This window comes from Amblyomma americanum, chromosome 1, assembly GCF_052857255.1.
Source record: "Amblyomma americanum isolate KBUSLIRL-KWMA chromosome 1, ASM5285725v1, whole genome shotgun sequence".
Lineage (NCBI taxonomy): Eukaryota > Metazoa > Arthropoda > Arachnida > Ixodida > Ixodidae > Amblyomma > Amblyomma americanum.
Window position 1 is genome coordinate 166486273 of NC_135497.1, and position 22094 is coordinate 166508366.

General features: G+C 47.6%; 1 protein-coding gene and 1 non-coding gene across 2 annotated transcripts; one reads left to right on the forward strand and one right to left on the reverse strand.

The window, feature by feature from the left end:
• The first annotated feature begins 4384 nt into the window (after positions 1–4384).
• Positions 4385–20675, forward strand: LOC144114137 (serine/threonine-protein kinase H1 homolog). Its single transcript, XM_077647651.1, has 2 exons — positions 4385–5375; positions 20544–20675. The coding sequence occupies exons 1-2, from the start codon at positions 4530–4532 to the stop codon at positions 20643–20645; spliced, it is 948 nt and encodes a 315-aa protein (XP_077503777.1). The 5' UTR covers positions 4385–4529; the 3' UTR covers positions 20646–20675.
• Positions 12318–12390, reverse strand: TRNAM-CAU (transfer RNA methionine (anticodon CAU)). The gene has a single exon. It is a non-coding gene; the product is annotated as a tRNA-Met (tRNA).
• Positions 20676–22094: the final 1419 nt, after the last annotated feature.

The window sequence follows — 22094 nt, forward strand, 5'->3', positions numbered from 1 at the left end:
ATCTTGGGCATGTGGATACAATCAAACCAACGGTGTACACATATTGAGTAGAGCAAGTGCATATGCACTTGCTCTACTCAAAGCTTCCACCCTACAAGTTGCCCGCATGATCACGCGCGTCTCCCATAAACGCTCGGGCATGCGCGAAGAAGACACGCTAAAGCTGGTCAGGAGCCTGGTGATCAGCCGAATCACCTACAGTCTTCCATACTACAACCCAATCAAAAGCGAAATCCAACAGATTGATGCGATTATACGCAAAGCATACAAAACAGCACTCCATCTACCGCAATGCACATCCACAGAGAAGCTTTTAGCACTAGGACTTCATAACAACTTTGAAGAACTGAGAGAGGCACAACACGTCGCCCAGTTGCAGAGACTACAGGAGACTCCGTCTGGCAGGGAGCTTCGGCAGAAGTTGGGATGCAACGTACAAATACAAGAAAGCCAGCGAACCGCGACTATCCCGGACGGCATACGAGGCACAATTAGAGTGACCCCCATCCCCAAGAACATGGACCCCAACCTACACGAAGAACGCAGAAAGGCGAGAGCCGAGTTCATCCAAAAATCACTAGCCCGCCAGACAACAACGGTGTATGTGGACGCAGCCACATACCCCAGAAGGACGGGACAAGACAACCCCAACGCGGTAGCGGCTGTGATAAACTCGGACATGCGGGAAATCATCAGCGCGTTGCTACGGGACTGCACGGTAGTCGAGGCTGAAGAAGTGGCCGTCGCTCTAGCGGCAGCAGAGGGCTACCGGACTAAGCGATCCTTAACAATACTATCCGACTCTGAAACGGCATGCCGAAACTTCATGTTAGGCAGAATAGGTCACAAAGCGCTCCGCATACTCCGCTCTGGGGACCGACCCAAACAAAGCACAGAAGAAGAACCAATAAAACATACGATGGTATGGACGCCGGGACACGCAGGAGTGGAAGGCAACCAAGCGGTCTACAGGGCAGCTCGAGGGTACACTTTCTACCGAGCTCCCTCCACAAGCGACCTCGAGGAAGCCGAACCTGTCCCTAGAGATTACTCGGCAATCTTAAACCACTACAAGGGCTGCAGGAAACGGTACCCCCCACCACATAAATCTCTCTCCAGGGAAGACGCCGTCGCCTGGAAGCTGCTACAGACGGGCTCATACCCGAATCTAAATACACTCAACAAAATACAGCCCACGCGATACACAGACAAATGCCCATGGTGCCATGAAACACCCACGCTCTATCACATAACGTGGGCCTGCCAGAAAATAGAGGTGGCACCATAAATACCAAACCCGAGTGCGGAGCAATGGGAAGGAATGCTCTCCAGCGACCGTCAGGACGTCCAACTTGGGCTAATCCGGCGAGCACAGCTGGCAGCGGCATCCAGCGGAGCCCTGGACTAGGGGCAGACGACCATTGCTAAGAAGACGGATGACATCATCTGACTCCGCCAAATTCCTCACCTACTCTCTAGAGCTCAATAAACGTCTTCCTCCCTTCCAGACGGTGCCGGCCTTTTTTTGTTAGTTGTTGGAATATCTACGCTACTGAAAACAATAGAAGCAGTGCAGTTTTGCGGCGTGGCATATAAACTGACCCCACAAGGACCAAAGTCGGGGACCTAAGGAGCCAAAGGTGGTCCAGGCACAAACAAAACACTGCTAGGTATTCTGAGCATACTCTGTAACGCATATTTACAATGCTAAACTTCACAGTACAAATAAACATCCACTGCGTAGCACTGCTTATTGACAGCAGGTTTTTCCACTGCATGTAAGGACACTGGTGGGAAACCAAGCATAAGCGTGGCTAGAAAGGGTCACGTTCTGGATACCACAATTACGGGTTCAGCGGCTGTTCCAGCGCACAGATTACGTGATGCCATGTCCGCTCGTTCAATCCAGAGCGCTACGGGAACATGAAAATCCGGTTTCTAGAACTAAGCTTTTATTCACGTTTTTGCGTGACTGTTCGGTCATATGACTCCCACGATGTTAGTTTTTGTAATATGCATGTTTTCTTGCGGAGAGCAGCTCTAAATACGACCGTTCGTGCATTAATTACTGTTAAATTACTTCTCGTGCTAAAAAGAAACAGTATATAACACAACGCGACTTATGACCTCACAGTATGCAAAATATGAGAAGAGAAATTCATCCGTAGAAAACAATGCTCCTCGAAAAAAACAACAGGAAAATTGAGTAATAAATCGTATAAAGTCCGCGGAGTTTTCGATAAATCACTGAAAAGTCCGAGCACTGTTAGGCGGTTGTTTCAGCTGAACCAGAATTTTGAAAAATAGGCTTCTTGAAATATCGCGTCTGCGGCGTTGTAATAGCGGCGTTGTAACGTTGGCGGACATGAGAAAACAGGGGAATCATGTGAACTATATTAAGCAGGTTAACTAATTTGCAATAGTAAACTTTTCACCAATTACAGTTAGGTGCTTGACTGAAACTTGAGATTTCAAGCCGGCCGTTAGTAATAGCCATATTACTTCTTAGATGGAATTGCGAAGACGCGATTGCACTGGGCGCTATAGCACAGCAATTTTTTTGCCGTCGCGCGCCCTTTCCGAAAAGTGCGTGAAGCGACCGCGTTGGCCGCGTTTCGACGGAGAACCGCAAAAGGCGCCCGTGTGCTGAAAGATGTCAGTGCACGTTAAAGATTCCCAGGCGGTCGAAATTATTCCGGAACCCTCCACTACGGCACATCTTTCTTCCTTCGTTCACTCACACTCTTTCACACACGCGGACAATCTGGACACATTTCTTATTGTGTAAGTAGTTTGTACATATTACTTCTCCCCCTATCCTCTCTTCCTGTCCCCTCACCTCTTTCATTTCATTTCTCTATTCTGCCTGCTATCCTTTATTTCCGCTGCCCCAGCTCAGGTGCCTCAGTATCGATGGCAGATGCCGAGGCTAGCAAAAATCTTTTCCTTCCTTTTTATTATTATTTTAATAAAAAACCACTTACTACTACTTCACGGCGCAATTCAGGTTTCCACCGAGATGTGGGACACATACTGCGCCATTTCCTTTCCTCAAAAAAAAAAAAAGTTTCAAAAAGGACCCAGCCGCAGGTCTCCAATCGACACTCAGGCCCCAACTGACGCTTGCCTGCGCGCAGAAGACGCTGGAGTACAAACGCGCCTTACGCGTGCAGTTTTTTTTTTTGCATGTGATAAAATAATAAGAAACGTCACTTTTTTTTCGACGAAACAACTCCTAGAAATTAATAAAACAAAGACACCCCCCCCCTCATCCATGAATCAGCCTTTGTGAAAATGGTCCCCATTTAACAGTGCGGACCAGCCTCATTTTTTTTTGTGCATTATTTCCCGTGTAACACTGCTCCTTAATGCTGTGTACTTTTGAGTCGTGATGCTTTCATTAGTATTCAACTACTGCCACGGAGCAAGACTATACAGGAGGTGAAACTCCCGTCTGCGCGAGCGAGCGCAGGCGACCAGATGTTACAGTTGTATGTGCCGACGAGAGCGCATGCAGTGGCGGCGCCTTGCGGCGCCTCGTAGAAGCAGCAGAAAAAAAAATAAAAAAAATGCAGCGCCCGGGCAGGCGGCGCTTGCTCAAAGCACACAAGCAGACGAAACGGGTGTTTGCTTCAGCGGGCACGGTGTGACGTTGTATTTCCAGGCCGCCAGGCGCCGCGGGCTTGTGACCTTTTCTGGTCGCCGCAGAGCAGCAGACGGCGGAGTTTCCACTCCTTATAGTCTTCCTCCGTGACTACTGCTCAGCGGGGTTAAATTATCCATTCCAGTTTCAACTCACGATGGTTTGCTGTCCGGTTCAACACGTAGCGTTTTTTATTCAATTCTCCTAATTTCATTCTGGCTACTAAGTATATAGTTGTAAACTGTTTTGTGTTAAAGTTCCGCCTACCTGACTTGGACACGTTTTAGCAGCACTGTAAGCGCAAGGAACGAACAACATATGACCGACGCTACAGCGATGGCAATCCTGCCACCCATGCTTTTAAATGTCGTCGAAGAACGCGTCCAAGCGCGCTTACCACCTGCCATCTTCAGGATTGATGAGTAACCGATCGAATTTACTGAACGGAGTCGAAAACATGCACAAAAGAGAGCAAAAGGTGTTTCATGCGTGCAATTTAAGATTTCGCGCCTATCCACCCTGTTGCTTGCAGCGCCCCCAAAGCTGCAACATCGTTTCCTTAAACACACTGCGTAGATGTGGCGACGCTCTCGCACACAAGCAAGAAATAACTCTTATCATTTTTGCAAACTGCAGAAAATATTAATACGATATTTCATTTTCAACCAATTCAAAATTCAACTACGCAAGCACTATCATCATTATGAGGCGCATTACTGTTTCCGTCATAGGTTCCCGCCAAATACCGGGTGTCTGCCAGCGGCGTCTGCTCGAAATCGGTGTTCACGAATTGCGCGTGCTTGCCGGCAGAAAGCTTGTCTTGAAGGATTCGGATGTGTGTGAAGACTACGAAACAGCGTCGCCGACGCGTTGTGCTCGGCGTGAGATGGGTAGCGGCCAAGCAAAGATGACCCAGAAAACGGCTGCTCTTTCGGCTGGTTCTGTGCAGACAGTGATGCGACCCGGTTGCCACCAACGAAAGCAGCAAGGCAAGTGGGTGAAAACGATTAAGATATCTTCATTTTCTTCATTAGCTGGGAGCTACCGCATTGACGCTCGTGTTTTGGCAAAGTATAACGTTAAGACGGTCATCTCCAAAGGACGCTTCGGTCGAGTGCTGCGAGTGGAGAACAAGCTATCAAAGCAGCTGTACGCTGTAAAAATAATAGAAACTGAAGTTGACTCTCACGTTGAGACCGAACTGGCGGTGCTAAGACGTGTCCGGCACACGAATGTGGTGCGGCTGGACGAAGTATTTCGCGTCGGCGGTCTTGTTTACGTGGTTATGGAACTGGCGACTGGTGGCAGCCTGCAAGACAAACTAGAAATGCACGCTCCGTTCGTCGAAACTGAGGCGGCTCGCGTCATTCACATGCTGACCTGTGGCCTAGCGCACCTGCACAGCCTGGGAATTGCGCATCGGAATCTAGAGCCAGAAAATGTGTTGTACGAGCATCCGGGCGCTGGAGCCAAGGTGCTGATAACAGAATTTGGCCTGGCCAGTGCTCCCACGGCGGGCCGAGAGGCGTGCATGCACACCGTGTGCGAAGGGAAGCTCCGCTACATGGCCCCCGAGATGGTCTCACGACGGCCCTACACCCATGCCGTGGACATGTGGGCGCTGGGGGTGATCACGCACGTCTTGCTCACCGGTGTGTTGCCATTCGACGCGCACAGCGACGCCGCCGTGGTGCGGCTGATCATGGGCGCCCAGCTTTCCGTCGCGCCGGAGGTGAGTGTCGCCCACACGCTTGCTGATCGCTGGCTCTAACGCGCGCAAGAGAAGTCGCCAACCGCTGCGAGTGAATGCTAATTTTGGCCGCCTGATTAAATGCGATTCTGTAAGCTCGTTTCGCCAGTTCTGTGTATACACACGGCGGTAATAGGGTGATTCCATGCTGGCGCCTGTCTCGTCGCAGGCTTTGCTTTGGATGCGATGAAGCAACTAGCCTGACCAAGCCCTGTATAAAGTAGAGGGGTCGTGCATATGGTCAGAGAAGCAAGTATGCTGGGAGTTAAGACGTTGCTTCAGTACAGAAAGTTTCAGCACTGGTTCTACAAGCAAGAGACATCGGCGAGACCTCCGAAAACGAGCCGCTTCGGCCCATATTCAATGTCGAACGCGCGCCTTGGTTGTCATATAGGTTCAGAACTACCTACTTCGAGATTAAAAAGACTCCCTGAGTACCGCCCTAACGTGCTTCAGGGTGCATATTTGTTCGTTCTTCATTTAAAATTACTACATTATGACTAATTAAAGCTTTGGAGCGCTCGACTGCCGGCTGTCTGCTACATCAACGCGGAAAGCTGCGGAGGAAGCTTTCCTTCCGTTTTGTGGTTCTCATCTTCTGCAGCTGTGACATTCCAATTTCCTTCCAACGTACCATCCGCAAAGGAAACCTCCTGCATGCCCATGCGCGCTGTCACTTGGGCAGAACCATGATTGACTGTGGACGCGCATACAGGCTGCAAGTTTTGGGCGCGCATGCGCACGCGACAACGTCAAGGGCTCCCGTTCTGCTGTTGTGAGCGAAAAAGCAGGTAGCCCGTATGCCACCTAGGACACGTGCACTTGTGATATATCATCACAACCTTCCCACCGTGGCAGGTGACAACCTGCCCATTGGGTTGTGAGCAAACTGCCAACCGGGCATGGCAGATGGCAGTTAAATTAATAATTGGTTGGGAGAGGTTGTTCGGGAAGAGCAACAAGGGTGCCAAAAGCCCCACCAGTGGCTGTGTTTGAAACAGCCACCTGCTGGGGAAGTGGCGCATCGCTTAAACGCTGCATCACTGCGCAAGAAATGGTATGAGGACTCTCCGCGATCTATGAAAGTAACAAAACACGTTGTGAGGCTAGTTGGTGAAGCATGATTTCTTAAAGAAGTTTTTTTAGCGCTACATAAACGGCAGTGACACAGAAAGAAGTGCACGGGACGGGTTCTGACTCCAACTATGTTTAATGAAGCAGACACATTCTGCATTTATACACAATGAAGGACCGGAGCGCATGGCGATGGGAAATTTCCTGTATACATTAGGGAGCGCAGACTGCATCTTATCGTCTATTTAATAATCTGTATTCGCTGTCTCGCAGGAAGACTGATGTGGTGCTGACGCGCGTGTCGCCCCTTTCTTTGATAAAAAACGCTTCGGACAATTCGCGTGCTAATTTGTCCTTACTTCTGCTTAGAATTTTGATACGCTCAAGTCGTGGCTCACAGTGTTGATAGCTCTCATCTTTGCAGGAGCGGCAGGGGGGGGGGGGGGTGTAGATTTTTAAATGAGTCGGAAACGTGAACGTTCATGTTCCGTGGCACGTTCGCTCACACAGCGGCCAGTCTGCCCGACATATACTTTGCCACATTTAAGGGGGATTTCATATACCACACCCGTGGCACACTGCACGTACGGCTTTGTGTGTTTACTACAAATCACAAAAATGTTCCGCGCTGCACTCTGGAACATCAAGAGCGGACATGTGTTTCACTCACGTGAGAAAATCAAAACTCTTTCAAGGAACACAACTCTTCCATCACCTCGATAACTTCAAAACATAGCTCCTTGTACACTTCACGCAGCTTAAATATGTTTTCTTTGAAGTAACCTCGGACAGACCGCGCATTTTCATCGCAGTGTCGTACAGCCATCTTGCTTCGCCAAATGCTGTGCAGGCCAAGAAGGAAAATTACATCGTATTTATAAAGATCCGCCTCAACGTCCAGCAATCGTATACCATACGGCGTCAAGGGTAACTATTTCTTTATTGTACACTGGAGCACGCCCCAAGAGAGCAGCGCATCCGAGCAATCAAAGACGTGTTCTATTGACTCTGGTTTGTGACACAACAAGCAGTCAGCACCCCATGAAAGAAAAAACAATCCCTTCTCCTCCATCTATGTTTTAACCGGCAACGTACCAGTGCACTCTTTTTAAAACATTTCCTCCTTGGCCTCCAATATACAGAGATATATATATTGGCTCGGGGAAGACACAGTCAAGCAAATTTTTAGCGTATTTCTTACGCGTGACATTTGAAAGGTATTCCAAAATTAAACCGAGAATTTAGAAACCGGAAAGCAAAAATCACTTCTTTCAAAATCTGCTTTCACTGTATCGCATCCCGTCTACAGTGGAAATAACATAGTTTGGCAAAGCCGAAGAAAGCCTCACTTGAATAAAAGCCCTTAGGAAAGGGTCGCGTTGATCTCGAAGAAACATAAATCGTGACACCACCTGCCTCAGGTACAAGTGTGGCAAGGAAAGACCCCCTTTTCTCAAACGCAGAAATAAATGATCACGTTTAGTCCTCTCCCATGAGGCCTGCCAAATAAAAACTGCAAAGAAAATGAAACTTTTCAATGTTAAGTCGAGAGCAAGAAAGGACTTGGAACAAATAGCACACTTTTGAAACCACGTATGGACCTCCTTCACCCCGCGACGTCACGAAGATGCGGTGGCGCTGATGTTAGCAGCGACATTCGCATGGTAGGCAAAACAGGTTCCGCTTGCCCGTGCCTACCGCAGTTGCCGCAGCTACCGGCGGCTGCTTCAAGCCTGTGAACTGCAGAAGCAGCATGTATTGACCAGCTGCGTCACTGCTGGATCCGCGTAGTAGCATAAAAAATATTATATTAGCCTCGATAGGTTTCTCGCGCATAAATGCCACATTCGGAAACTGGCCAACAGGCATTAGGCCACGGTAGTAAAGCGCGATGTCTGGGATTCGATAGGCACTGCCACTCAATGCACTTAATAGCATGCAAGTTACTGCGTTCATTCACCTGAACTTCAGGATAGTAGGCTAATAATTGCTCAAGGAAAAAAAAGACATATGCAGCTGCACACGTACTTATCACCTTGAGCCGGAGTGCACGGGGCGCCGACAGGTTCACTCGCCCCAAGGAATGCGTTTTTTTGTTAATAGCACATCATGTTTTAATGGAGCTTTTTATGACATTTAATATTTACTTGAAACTGTTTCTTGAAATGACGACGTAATTATTTTATTCGAGTAGAAAGAAGTCTGGTAAGTTGTGTCAATCTTGCGCGGTCGCGTTGGTGTGCTTAGAATAGCGTACCTTAAGTATGCTAAACGCCATATGTTTTTTCATTGCATCATGCATGTGTCATGTTTTATGATGTAGTACATGATCGCGAAGCTTGTTTGGAAAGAAGCAGCCGCAGGCGTGCTACTAACAGACACGTGGCGAGATTGAGAGGGGACGCGGCAATGAAAAGTGTTTTCGTTATTCATGCATGTGATATGTAACTAAACTTGGTGCAAATATCAAATTCCTACGCTAGTTTCAGTAATTCATTTTATTTATAGCTATACCTGGTGCAGTTCTGGGTAATTATAATTAACACCGTCGTCAAGTCCCCCCAAAGTCTCAAATAATTGAGTAGATAGTGCGCAGTTTTTTTATGCCAGCATGTACATAAAGCCCTGTTCTGTACGATGACGCGATTAGTTCTTTTTCTATATGATCAGTACTTATGCATGCATAGTTACATGAAGACGTTTCTTACAAGAAATAACTAACAGAGTACTGCACGTGTAGGGAAAAAAATCGAGAGGTTTATTACGCTCCTCAACGTCTCAGGAATAGTTTGCGACAAATGGAATCATTTGATTTTCATGCGAATTACGAAGGTGAGTGATCCAGTCGCAGAAAATGTGAGAGGTCACAAAACGAACCTTAAAGTTTATGGCATCTTCGCTTATGCTTTGGTCAAAGAAATGCGGCACTGAAATCAAAGAAATTACCTCACAATTTTTGACGACCACACTTCTAAAAAGCGTAATTTATAAATTTGTACTCAATATTTTGCTATAATTTGTCGTCACGAAACTAGACTTCAGGGCTAAGAAAGAAATAATTCCAGAAATCAAAAATTTTCACCAAATCGACCAGCTGAACAAGAGGACAAGTCTGCCTGGCTGGTGCGTGGTCATGCGGCTAAAAACAGCGCTAAGCGAGACAGAGGAGATCAGGGACACGACGCTGTCCTCACTTTTCGCACAGCGCGACACGTACATATGTCAGCAGACGATGAGCGCACGTCTGCTCCGACGAAACAAGGCCAGCACTTCCCCTCACTATTGTCCCGAAGTAAAATCATTCCGGCTAGTGCAGAGTGTCAAAACTTGTTTTATTCAATGCCTGGCGCATAAATAAACGGCAGGAACGCTTTCTACATGTTTACTACTAACCATATATACAATACAGTGGCAAACTATTTCTCTTTATATGCCGCACGTGGCCAACGCGAGCTCGTGTACTTCAACAAATTACTAAGTTGGAAGCATCGACCATTGCTATGATTCGCAGAAACTGGAAACGCGCCTACAAGCCTTGAAAACCCGCGCTCAACACCTATCCGCGACGCCACTCCCCGACCTTTTGCCTTCCACGAGCTCGCTAGCGACTGCAGCGCCACCTCGTTTGTTTACAAACATGCAGGAGGTCCATACATTACATATGTTTGCGCGCGCGAATATAGACAGTTTTTTTCCCGACCCTTTCTGTGTACGCGTTGACAGTTCTTGAATTTTCTCCTTCCAAAAGTCATCGTTATCTCGATACTTGTAAAGAGGAACACGTAGGTATTTGGAAGGGACATGTGACCATCTTACACTTGCATGAAACAAAGGGGCTGATGTCCAGTTCCCGTGCCAAAACCGCGCAAATTTGTCCAGAGTAACAACGCGATTGGTTACATCACAAAACCTGCGAACAACCGACACCGCATGTTCTATGCTGCGGTCTGTGATCGCTACAAAAAATTGCCACATCATCGGCATAAGCCGGTACTTTAATTTCACGTGCTTCTAGTTCTAAACCATGAATAGAGCTGTTATTTATTACATTCCGGCGAAGTGGCTCTAGGTACAGAGCGAAAAGTAAGGGTGAAAATGGGCAGCGTTGCCGCACGGATGCTCTCACGGCAAGCTCTCGGCTAACAACCAGATTCGCGGTACAGTTACTATAAGCCATTTGAACCCCTTTTAAAATTACTTCCCCAACACAGACATCGTTCGAGGATATAAAAAAGAATATCATGACATACACGATCAAAGGTCTCTCTAAATCAATCTGCAACGTTACGACTCGCCTAAAGTCAGCGTCACAGCATTCCAGTATACTCCGAGTGACATGAACATTCGTGAAGATGGTCCGCCCTTGAATTCCACACGTCTGGTGGGGGGAAACCAAGATGTCCATAACTGACTGTAAACGTTTGGCTAATGCTTTCATAAAAAAATTATAATCAACATTAGTAATCGTTATCGGCCGATAACCAGTAACTTGCTTAAGATTATCAGGATTGTCAGTTTTTGGTATAAGTACTGTAGGTGCACGGGGAAAATCGGGTGGTAAAATAGCCATTCTAAATGACTTCATAAACGCGTTGTAAAATGAGAGCAGTTTTGCGTTTGAACGCCTAATAAAATTCCGTTGTTATCCCGTCAGGACCTGGCGATTTCTCCAAGTGAAGCTCATCAATAGCGTATTCCAATTCCGCTGTTGATAAGTCCGCAGACAGGATGTCTGTCTTCGCTGGTCAGTTGGGGTAATAGATTTAAAAATTCAGCCTCAAAGGCCGTCTGTACATCCGCCGATTTGGAAGCGAACAAATCACGGTAATACTGACTGAAAGACTCCCTTATCACCTTCGGATCTTCCGTCAGAGTACCTTTGTTTTCAACTTCTACGATATCTTTCCTTACAGCGTATCTTTTTTTTTGTCGTCAAATTCCGCCTACTGTGCATATCATCTGCCAGCAAGCGATCCGTTCGTGCCCGGATTGCAGCTGCCTGAAACCTTGTCACACCGATAACGTCAAGCTTGGCTTTAACTTCGCTGATAAGATCAGAGTATAGTCCCGGAGCTTTATTTTCCTCCATAATTAATTCTTTCAACATCTGTTTTAGGTTCTTTTGTTGAGCTTTTTCAGCATGTCTGATTTCTACGGACCCTTCGATAGCCCTCATTTTGACATCAACTTTAAATTCCTCCCACTTTTCTGCCCAACTTTTCTCATAACTCAACCAAACTTTTTCTGACACTTTCTTTGTTTGTAAGAGAAACGTGTCTTCCTTTAATAATTTTGCATTGAGCTTCCGCAAGTCCCAGCTGAATTTCGCTTGAGGTGTCGGGTTTTTTGCCATGGTGAATATGGCACAACAGTGATCGCTAAATGTAACCGGTTCGACGATGTAGTTATCGCAAATCGCTGTTAGCTCAAGGGAAAAGTAAGCTTTATCTAGCCTAGCATGACTACGCCCTTGGAAATGTTTATAATGACGTCTCATTCCTCCCTTTGCAAACTGGGCCATGTCTTCAAGTGAATACTTTTCAATGTTTTCTTTCAAGAAAACAGCACTTTCGGTAACCGCTGAGCTTGATCGGTCATCTGCACTGAGAACACAACTGAAATCCCCCCAAAGAATGACAAGTCTATTGCATTTGATGTACGCACACAGTTCCTGGAAGAACAAAAGACGTTCACGCGGTTTTGTAGGAGCATACCGAGGCGGATATAGTGCTGTTGCAAAGGGTCCAAGCTTAGTTTGGAAACCTACCCGGTAACGCCCAACACACATGCTCTCTCCCATCGTTACTGTGCCATGGATAAGGCGCGAATAAATAAAAATAAACACCGCCTTGCCCCGGGTGAGGATCGAACTCAGGACCTTCAGATTATGAGACTGACGCGCTGCCTGCTGCGCTACCGAGGCGGATGAAGTGCTGCCGCAAAGGGTCGAAGCCTAGGTGCAAACCTACGCAGCACGGCCCAATACACGTGCTGTCTTCCAGCGTTATCAGCGACAGAGGGGGGCAACCTCATGAGGTCGACCTCAACCTCAAAACGATCTCAACCTCACGTCGTGAGGTGAGGTTGAAGTGACGTCGGCGACGGCTCGAAATTTTGTGAGTGAGGTCAGCAAATCAGACCTCAACCTCACGCGTGAGCTTGAGGTTAAGTGAGGTCGTCATTCAGTGAGGTCGAAATTTTTAGGTCGAGATTTTTCGAAGTTGTCACGTCTTACTCCGACGAGTGCCGCTTCCGAAGCGGAGTTGCAGCGCATCTCCGCAGTATTCATGCAATGACGCTTGGTGTTCGCTTTCCCCTGTCTAGACATCCGGATGCCGCAGTCCGCTCTTAGCTTTCGGTGCTGCGCAGTAATGTCCGTTCATCCCGAGCCGACAGGAAGACGCACCCTTCTGGTCTTCCTGGAAGGAGTGCTGCTGTCACAGCACGCCACTCTCCCTCCCCCTTGCCCCGCTACCCGTGACTGCCTATACCGATCGGCTCAAACTCCCGGGAGCGCGCAGAGCACGTAACTCACGTTGACCCGCGGTAGCTTTGTTTGATGCCGCAAACAAACAAGTTCAGTCCAACAAGCACGCAATAAATTCGTCGCAGCGCGGGTGGCCCCAAGCAAGACTGCTTCGTGTTCATGCTCGTTGCCGGCGCTGACGTCATGGCTCTTGCCTTGCAATAGAATAAAGGGGATCCTGCTGTACACATAGAGAAATTCAGTATTCCACGTGTGTACACTAATTATGAAAAGAGAACCCGCGCATTTTATGTACCTTCATGTTTCTACAGATTAAAAACCGACAACACCTTCACCTCTGTTCGAAAAATTAAGGCGTTTATACGGTCATTTGTGCAGTCAAATGAACGACACCATGTGCTTTTCGTATGCTTCCCTTATTAGACAATTCATTTGGAACAATGCTCTTTCTTTATATGTAGTGCTCAAAAGATAATTCAGTTGCAAAAATGCCCTGTCCGTTTTTTTTTTAAGTGTATTGAGGAAAATACAATGTTGTTCATATACGATGCCAGTACTAATACCTTGTTTCGAGCCTCGCTACTTTGCGACATACATGTGCTTGTTTATTTCTTTTGAACATTTATGTGCTTACGATATATGTTTTCTTTCTTTTGTTTTTGTGCAATGCTTTGTCCTGATGCAGCCGTGCTGTACTGCCCAGCCACGCTCACAAGCATCAATGCTTAAGCGGGCTGGTTACTATCATGTACAATTGCCTGGAAATAAACTATTATTATTATTATTATTATTATTATTATTATTATTATTATTATTATTATTATTATTATTATTATCACAAGCTGAATTAACAGAAACTGGAGTAGTCAGCACAGGCGAGAGAATATGATTCATTTCATGCTGTCCCTAACGACGACATCTGCTGATTTGATTAAAAAAGCATGAAGCCAGAGAAACCTGTATAACACCGTCGAAGCTTTTGATCGGTGACTTCCCCTTTCGAATCTCACACCAATTCTGTCTATTCCCGCTCCGTAATGCAAGCAGATGCAAACATAATTTCACTTTTTATCCTTTCGTGTAACCTCTCTTTTGGTCTCCGGTTCCTTGTTCCTTCTCGGAAATTCGCTTATTGCCGAAACATCGCAACACGAGACGAACGCGCCGGCATAGCGGTGTTACAGCGGCGAAAAAGTTGAAAGCTATTATGAACGTATGGTGATGTGGTATCTGAATCCTTTTACTTTTTTTTTAATAAAGATGTGTGAATAGAACTGGTTACATGCTCGCGTTGTGCTGCTGAGTCGCTCTTTCAAACCTTCTAATATGACGTTTAATGGGGCACACAGTTGTTTGCTTCTGTTTTTAGTGTGCGATTTTTGTTTGTATGTTTCTAATCATTTTCTCTTTTTCTTTTCTTTTCTCGTATGGGATCAGTTAGGTTGGCGGCCTGCCTTGCAGACGGCCAGGCACTACACGTTATCTTTCCTTTAAGTATTGTGCAGAGACCTATCGTTCACTTCAAAAGGCTTCGCAGAATGCTCACGCGGTGCTCGCCGGTAAAAAACGTCGATGATGCTGGCGTACCATTGATTAGTTCAGTTTTTAACGAAAACAAGTGATTCACATAAAGCAGCTTGTCTCAGAATTCTGTTGAGGCGTATGAGTATTTAGGCTGTTTTTTTTCCCCGGGGGGGGGGGGGGGGATTTGAGCGAAGAGCCATAGTGCTCTTGGCAGAGAGAGCGGTTCACGCTGCCCACTCTAGGCCAGTTGTTTTGACCCGTGTGATTTTAATAGTTCTCATCGTGTTCGGAGACGTAATCTAGCCCTTTCTTTCAAAACACCGCGGGATCACCGAGTCATCTGAGAATTCCCAGGATTTCGAAACCATTACCATCGCCACCTGGAGGGAAGTGGCGGAAACGGGGAGAGTTTGGCCCTCACAGGAACATCAGCATCATCATCCCTATTTATTAGCAGCAGGTATTCCTCTTTTCCAGCACAATGATTGTCTTCGGTTGCTGGGTAATGTTCAATATTTAATCAATATTCTGGCAACTTTTAATTTGGTAGCGGTATACAAGACTTCCCCGGGCTCATAAGGATACACTATTAGCATCATAATCATCGCCATCATCTCATGAGTCAAAGGCATGTGTCGTTGCACGATCTTTGCAGTATGTCATACATGACAACTGGCGCGTTTACCTGCTGGACAATCCCAAGTGTCATTAATGTGGACCGAGTTGTGGGCACTCTTGTAATGCGTCATGCGCGCATGTGTAGTAATATGGGATTCATATGGACCTTGAAATGGGGGTAGAAGGGGGTGGATGGGGGCTTGGTATGACGAGAAATTACATCGTTGTCACGTGAGTAGGTGTGATGTCATATTAGAGCATCGTCACGTGACTAGGTTTGATGGCACAATACATAGCTGTCACGGGACCTGGTATGGCGTCGCACTCATATGATGTCATCGCTAATTATACTATTAGTCTTCGCGTTATCTAATTATATTATTTATCATTAATTATTTGACATCATCATCTTCGTCGCGTGACTCGTCGGTTCGTGACGTCCCTGGTGCCGTTTCTTGCGGACAGTTTTTTTGCGGATATGACCTTGAAAGTGAGCCATTTAATGCTTTCGCATTAATAAAAGAACCCGCTCACTTGTACACAGACAAACAAAAATTGGCGGACGCTTAGCTTCGCCTTTATAAGAGTGGAACGCGACAGCCTGTTGCAGCACTGCCAGGGAGTCCACGGAACGCCATCGCCCGTTCGGCGCGACGCCTTGCCCGTTGGACAAGTCGCCCTGCTATGTACAGTGAAACGGACGCGCGGAGCGGCAAACCATGTAGAAGCGCTGCCAGGCGCCTTGCCGAAACGCGCGGGACTCAAGTTGCAGTCGTAGTTCATCGGCACATCGTTCTCGACAAACCCGATGCCACGAACGCCAGCATAGCTTCCGCGCCGAACGAACGGGCAGCATGCCGCAAGCTTCGTGGTGAATGCGCCTTGAATGTGCGCTGCGTTGTTAATAATAATTGGTTTTGGGGGAAAGGAAATGTCGCAGTATCTGTCTCATATATCGTTGGACACCTGAACCGCGCCGTAAGTGAAGGGATAAAAGAGGGAGTGAGAGAAGAAAGGAAGAGAGAGGTGCCGTAGTGGAGGGCTCCGGAATAATTTCGACAACCTCGGGATCTTTAACGTGCACTGAATTCGCAAAGCACACCGACGCCTTAGCGTTTTGCCTCCATAAAAAAGCAGTCGCCGCGGTCGGGTTCGAACACGGGAACTTTGGATCAGTAGCCGAGCGCTCTAACCACTGAGCCACCAAATCAGAAGCGTGACAAGTGAGCCCTGCACTATCGAGCCGTAGCGAGTTATGAAAGGCAGCTACGAATACTGTGCATGCGCGTGTGTAGAGTCACTTAGCTGGATGCACATTTTCAGTCGTACCTTTCTGGCAGCAGCGTAACGCTTGCGCCCTTTAACTCGAGGGCTGTTTGTTCAAGAAGAGCGCGGATGTGAGCAGAGATTCAGCTTCTTAATGCCATGGCTCTGCCGCATCCAACGGAGCGTGGGCCTTTGTGTACGATAGGGAGCTCGCAACAGTCGGTAGAATTCTCTTTTACACTTTGCTACAATCAAGCTGAAAGAAATTTCCTCAGCAGCCACTTCACAGCGATTGCCGAAAGATCGTGCTCCTATTTTGACCCCAATTCCTCTATACAGACTTTTTTCCCGCGCAAGAAGCAATGAAATATGATGACGGTGTCTTGGCCTGCACCATCAGCAGGCCCTGTCTTTTTATCAAGCTTCCGTGGAAGCTGATTAGAAAAAATTTTATTTACATATGTACACATGCCAAGGTTACCGGATACATTTGACATTCACAAGTTGACAGGACGCTCAGCATGTAAGGCGAGCCAATTAGAGTGCCAAAACATCTTTGAATAACTAACAGGAATTTCTTGTGTGCGATTTAAAGCGGCGTGGCATGATTATTAACAGTGAGTGATACCGGAAAAATCTGACACGGAAAAAAAAAGGGGGGGGGGGGAATAAAGAAGAAGGCCTTAGCGCCAGTTTGGTCTAAAGACCAGAACAAGACGTTCATTGTTAACAGAAATGAATGGGCATGACCACTGCCGGAGAAACTCTTCCTCTCCCAAGAAAAAGAGTTCCTCTGACAAGAAACTGATCAGCTCCCTTCTAAGACGGCCAAGTATTGGCCACACAGCTCGGCGTCGAAAGCCACCAGCGACCGCGGTGCATCGATTGCGCCATAAACTAAAAAGACCTGCAACAATTAACAGGCGAGCAAAACGGCCGCTGGGGAAGCGGCCGCGGGAGACAAAGCTCGAAATGCCCTGCCCACGGAATCCCGCATGAACGGCGCGCCAAAAGACACGTGCTACCATGCAGGTGACTGTAGCATGGCGATTGGATTCCGGAAGCGGGCAATTCGGACAGGTACTGGAGCGTAAAACGCCCCACCGCTCCAGCCGATCACAAGTAGGCAGCACTGCCCAACCAAGTTTCCACACAAAGTCACGTAGATGGTCTGGGAGAGGCGTCGATGTTATGCGCGCCCATTGAACGCGGCGCATCGGTGAGCGGCGAGCCGCCGGCACAACAGGCAACAACAGCGAGCCCATAATATTCACGACACGGTCTGTAAGGAAGTTGACGTCAGGTGCTACTGCGCTTGCATGCCTGAAAAAGGCCACTGCCGTAGTATATATAGCGGTAGGCTTCTCTGATTGAGGACCATGATTAACTGGGGCCGAGGGATCCAAAAAGCGCAAGGAAGGGCCCAAAAAGTACCGCGCCAGGGTTCGCGCCGGAGACGCGTCCCCCAGCAGGATACGCAACATGCACTTCAATGCTAACAGTGAGGACGTGATGGTCAACGTTGGGAAGGCAAAACCACCTCTCTCACGTGGTTGTCCAAGAACAGCACGAGGCACAAGCTCGGTTCCGCCTGACCAAAAAAAAAAGAAAAAAATGTAGTCTGCACCCGCCTTATGACGCGCAGGGGTGGTTTAACAATGTGGCAAAGGTACCAAAAGGCACCCAGCACGACCGACTGAACCAGGTAGCGCCTCTCAAGCAGAGGAAGGTCAAAGGTCTGTGCCCTCTGCACACGAGCTGTAATACCCTCTACGACCGAAGACCACATACCATCCCATACTCCAGCACAGTCGTAGGTCACCCCTAAAATGCGCATCTGCTCACACCACTGCAAAGGTATTGTACTCGTTATACGTCTCTGAGGTGACCCTACAAAAAAGTAATGACTCTTGGAATAATTAAGAGCAGCCCCCGACAAGGAGGCGTACTCTCGAAAAACGTTTAAAACTTCGAGCAGGCTGCGTTCATCAGCTAAGTATAGCGTGATGTCATCTGCATAAGCAGTGACGCGTACACTCTCACTGCCTGGCAATGCCAGACCGCTAATGAGAGAATGGTGATTGACTGCCAAAAGGAAAGGCTCTAATGCTAAGACAAACAAAAGAGGGGAGAGCGGACAACCTTGACGGACGCCGCGGCCAACATCAAATGCGGTACTTTCCCAGCCATCGAGGAACAGAGTGCTTGAAATATCTCTGTACATCTCTTTAATAAGTAGCACTAAAGAAGGTGGGAAACCGAAAGCATCCAGTGTACCGTAAATATACTCATGCTCTAGAAAGTCGAATGCCTTCTCTTGATATAGAGAAACAAGAAGACCCCGTGCGCGCCGCCGTATAGTATACTCTAGGATATCTCTCGTTACAGAAGATAAACTATGTATTTCACGGCCCGGAATGGAGCAAACCTGGTGGCAGGAAATGAGGGACGGGAGAAGAGCCCGTAAACGGCGGACGAGTAATTTTGCTAATACTTTATAATCTGTATTTAGTAACTGACACACACGTCAAGTACCGCTAATGACACACAATTCTGCACACTGCTGTACCTCTATGCTGTCTTATAGAACGCAGGAAGATGTACTGGGTTCATATAAGTGTTACGGAGGGTTTCTCCCGTTTCCTTTGGAATCATGACGCACTCGTATCAGTAAAATCGCAATGCTTAGATATTTGCATGCGCCTATTAGTTTCAACAGAATTTCAATTGAAGCTGCTTCTGCCTTTTTTTTTTCAACTTTCACGATCTTTCGAGCGCGCTGCCTTCAATGACGACCTCATTAATCATGCATTCTAGGCAAGGTAGGTTGGTGAAAACTTTATTGATTAGCCTTATGGATGACCTTATGCACGTTCTAGAAAAACGTAACCGATTGAAATTCCAAGTACTTAATCTGAAATGTTGCTGATTTCAGTCAATTACAACCGCCCAAAAATAGGTAACTGAGCATTTACAAAAGACTGTAATTGAACACTATAACGTTATTTTTCTTTCGACTTTTATTGGCATAAGACATACGATATAGAATGAGTCGGTGCGCCTTCCTTGATCTGTTGTCTACTGCAATTCACATGCTGTTAATTTTCCACAGCAGCCATTTTTCTCAATTTTTGTCGGTATTTTTGCCACGCCTCCTAGTGAAAATATCAGCAGCGACTCTGGACTCCCTCGGTGTATGCTCTGGGGGAAGGGCGGAGTGGTAATGTACGAAGACCTTGCACACGAGCTCGCATAGTTATGCAAAGCGTCGCGCTTCGTAGTTGTTCGCCCTCTGGGGAGACAAAGCCCGAGCTCACTAAACTTGACATTCTGTTGTCCCGACCGCGGCGGCTGCGTTTTTATGGAGGAAAAACGCTAAGGGGCCCGTGTGCTGTGTGATGTCAGTGCACGTTAAAGATCCCCAGGTGGTCGAAATTGTTCCGGAGCCCTCCACTACGGCACCTCTCTCTTCGTTTCTTCTTTCATTCCCTCCTTTACCTTTCCCTTACGGCGCGGTTCAGGTGTCCAACGATATATGAGAAAGATACTGCGCCATTTACTTTCCCCCAAAAAACCAATTATTATTATTATTATTGTGCCGCCGCGAAGAAATGCGAACCGCGGAACAGTGGGCTAGTCACATGCAGGACGCTCGGCCTGCATCTCCGGACATCCTCGCGCTCGTGGCTGTTCCGCAGCCCGACCATTGTCTCTCTGTTGCAAACGAATATTCCACGCTAGCACTAGTGTTTGCCACCAAATTAGTTTCCTGTCTTACAGTGGTGGGTACAGCTTATTTTTCGAATAGATGTTAATTGACTGCTATAATCGATTGCTGAAATTATAGTTTTATTATCGATAACGTTACAGCTTTAAAAAGTAATCAATACTGTACAAAATTTTTAGGGAATACAGTTTATTACAAATAATCAATTTCTTTTAACGTGTTACGTACAATAACGTTTAAAACAATTCCAACAGTTTATTCATGTTTCGGCCCTGGAACGGCCTTCGTCAGAATCAGAAGTGTGTGTGTGTGTTGGGGGGGGGGGGTGCGTGCGTGCGTGCGCGCGCTGGCGGCCGCTGCTCATTCTGTGGGGAGGTGGCCGACACCTTCCACATGTTTTGGGTATTCAGGCAAAATCCTCTTTTCCCACATCACCCCTTCCCCTACCCGAGAGGACTGGGAGGCGGCCCTGCTCGGATGCCAGGAGCTATCTGCCGAACGGGCCCTGCTTCGGCGCACCTGCGCAGCGGTCAAGACCAACGGGATATCGGAATGAAGGACTCCGCCTTGTATTGTAAGGGGCGAGACCCACTAGCGGCCCCTCCCTGAGCACCTCTCTGTGAATATAGCCAAATAGATGCATTTCACCACCACACCGCTTCATTTGCCCCCTCTAGATTGTGGCTGACTGGCTGCTCCTCGAGCGCGTGCGGTTGTAAGAAATAGAATTGATTTTAAGGAAAGGAAAGGATGCAGTAACTGCCTCACTCTTCGGTGGACACCTCAGCCGTGTGGTTCTGGGTGTCCGTTGGCCTTCGAGGCACCCTAGCCGTCTGCATACATGGCGCGTCCTCTGCTCCGCTCCTCCTCGCACTTCCTCCTGCTCTCCGGTAGCACCGCTACCGGTCGGCGTGTGTGCGGACGATTGATGTTGACGGCCGCGACTACTACGCATGGGCCAGGGATCTTCGCCATAAGAGCCAGCGCTCTAAAAGACGCTTTCGCTATAGCTGTGTGCGTGAGTACTGCATCGTGGATGTACATCACCATAGGCCTGACTACGCCTTCTGTAAGACAAATGCCTCTCCCATGTCTCTCCAATTAACCCTGTCCTTTGCCATGCTGTGGCCACGTATGCCCGCGAACTTCATCTCATCTGCCCATCTAACTTCTTCCGCCCCCTGCTACCCTTGCCTTCTCTTGGAGTCCTCTCCGTTACCCTTTCAATATTATCTAATATTGATTTGTCTTCGATGTCTGATTTCCGGTATGGGTGTACATGGGGGGTTATTTCCATTTGTGGTTAACGGTTACAGTGCATCTGACGGACATTTGGGGACGAAATGTACTGGCAAGCATACATTTAATTGCGCAGTACTAAATACAAGCGCACGTTTACGTCAGCGTCAGTCCGAATTGCGGTACCGAGGGGAGAGCCTCGTTGTTCGCTTTGAAGAGCGTTAGCTCTTACTCATCACGTTTCGAGATTTCGTGGGGCCTGCTACCACCCTTGATCACAGCGCCATCTGTGGCAGCAAATACTCATCACGTTTCGAGACTTCGTGAGGTCTCCTGTCACCCTGAGATCAAGGCGCCGTCTGTGGCTGCAACTACAAAACAGCTAATCTCGCATTTAGACTTGCAGCGCCATCTACAATAGCATTGTCGAGACCACCACCTGCCGCATGCTAATGATGACGTCATGGTCCAATGTGGCGGATAGAGGTCGAATTATGTGAGTATGGCGTCAGGGGACGAAATGGCGGCAGAGTTTCGGTTTCTCAAATCCAAGATGGCGGCCATTAAAATTGGCGGCGCCCTCTCATTCCTTTCCCGCTCACCAAAAATATCCTATAACGAGGAGGAAACTCTCGTTGCGGGACCGCTATATGTATACATTCGTTCCGCTATATATACTCCGACAACAACGGGCACCCATCCCGGGACAGTTGTAAACCGAATTTGGTAGGCAAATAAAACTATGGGTTGTGGTATAGAAATAGAA